Genomic DNA, 920 nt, shown 5'->3' with positions numbered 1-920 from the left:
CTTGCCCCCTCGTCTGTGGTCAGGTGCTCTGCAGCCTGTGATGGGACCTTCTCTTCTCCCTTGGGGTCCCCCTGGGCATATACCAGATCTCAGTTCCCCTACCAGGGATCGAACCCGGGCTCCTGGCAGTGAAAGCGCAGAGTCCCAACCACTGGAACGCCAGGGAAGTCCCATCCCTTGAAGTTTTTTAAAAAAGAATTTATCTTTTATAGCAGTTTTAGGTTCACGGCAACAGTGAGGGGAAGCCTACCCCCCATAAATATCCCCGAAGAGTGTGCATTTGTTACACACGACGAACCTGCACTGACAGGTCATGTCACCCAGAGTCCCTAGTTGACAGCAGGGTCCCTCCGCGCGGTGCGTCCCTTGATTTGGACAGACGTGTGACGACAGGTGCCCGCCGTTGAAATCTCCAGAGGAGTCTCACTGCCCCAAACCTCTGCCCGTGCCCTGGATTCTGAGTCGCAGAGTCTTGGGGGGTCCCCCATGGGAACAATTCCTCGGGACCCCTTGGGGAGTGGCAGAGGCGGGGCGGCCTGCGGGGCGGGGTCTGGGCGTGTTCGGGAGGGGCCGGCCTCCTAAAACCGCGGAGCCGCGCGCGGCCATGGGTGCCGCGGGTGCCATGGGGGTGAGGGTCGCGCGCGCCATGGGGGTGAGGGTCGCGCGCGTGGCCCTGTGCGGCGTCGCGCTGCTCTGCGCGCTGGGCCTGGCCCAGCACCCCCCCGGGGGTCTGAGCTGCGGCCCCGGCCGCCATCTGCATGGGACGGGGACCAGCGCGCGCTGCTGCCGCTCGTGCACCCCAGGTAAGGCGGGCCGGGAGCCCCTGCGCGGAGGGCAGAGCGTGGCGCCCCGTCCCCCCGTAGTTTTCCGAGTCCAGAGCCCTGATCCCAGCGCAATCCGGGGAGGCGGAAGCGGCCCAG

The 920-nt window shown here is 65.5% G+C and overlaps 1 protein-coding gene across 2 annotated transcripts in view; it reads left to right on the top strand.

Annotated features, from left to right (window-relative positions):
- Window positions 1-646: 646 nt before the first annotated feature.
- Window positions 647-920, top strand: part of TNFRSF18 (TNF receptor superfamily member 18) — a 4,839-nt gene continuing 4,565 nt past the window's right edge. The window contains exon 1 of one of the 2 annotated variants that reach the window (XM_007448905.1): window positions 647-803. In XM_007448905.1, the coding sequence (XP_007448967.1) occupies window positions 647-803 (157 nt within the window). Of the gene's footprint in view, window positions 813-920 lie in introns of both variants that reach the window. The other variant, XM_007448904.1, reaches the window with a different exon arrangement.

The sequence above is a fragment of the Lipotes vexillifer genome, unplaced genomic scaffold, assembly GCF_000442215.2.
Source record: "Lipotes vexillifer unplaced genomic scaffold, Lipotes_vexillifer_v1.1 scaffold835, whole genome shotgun sequence".
Lineage (NCBI taxonomy): Eukaryota > Metazoa > Chordata > Mammalia > Artiodactyla > Lipotidae > Lipotes > Lipotes vexillifer.
Note: the sequence above shows the minus strand (reverse complement) of the source record. Positions and strands in the feature narration are given on the sequence as shown.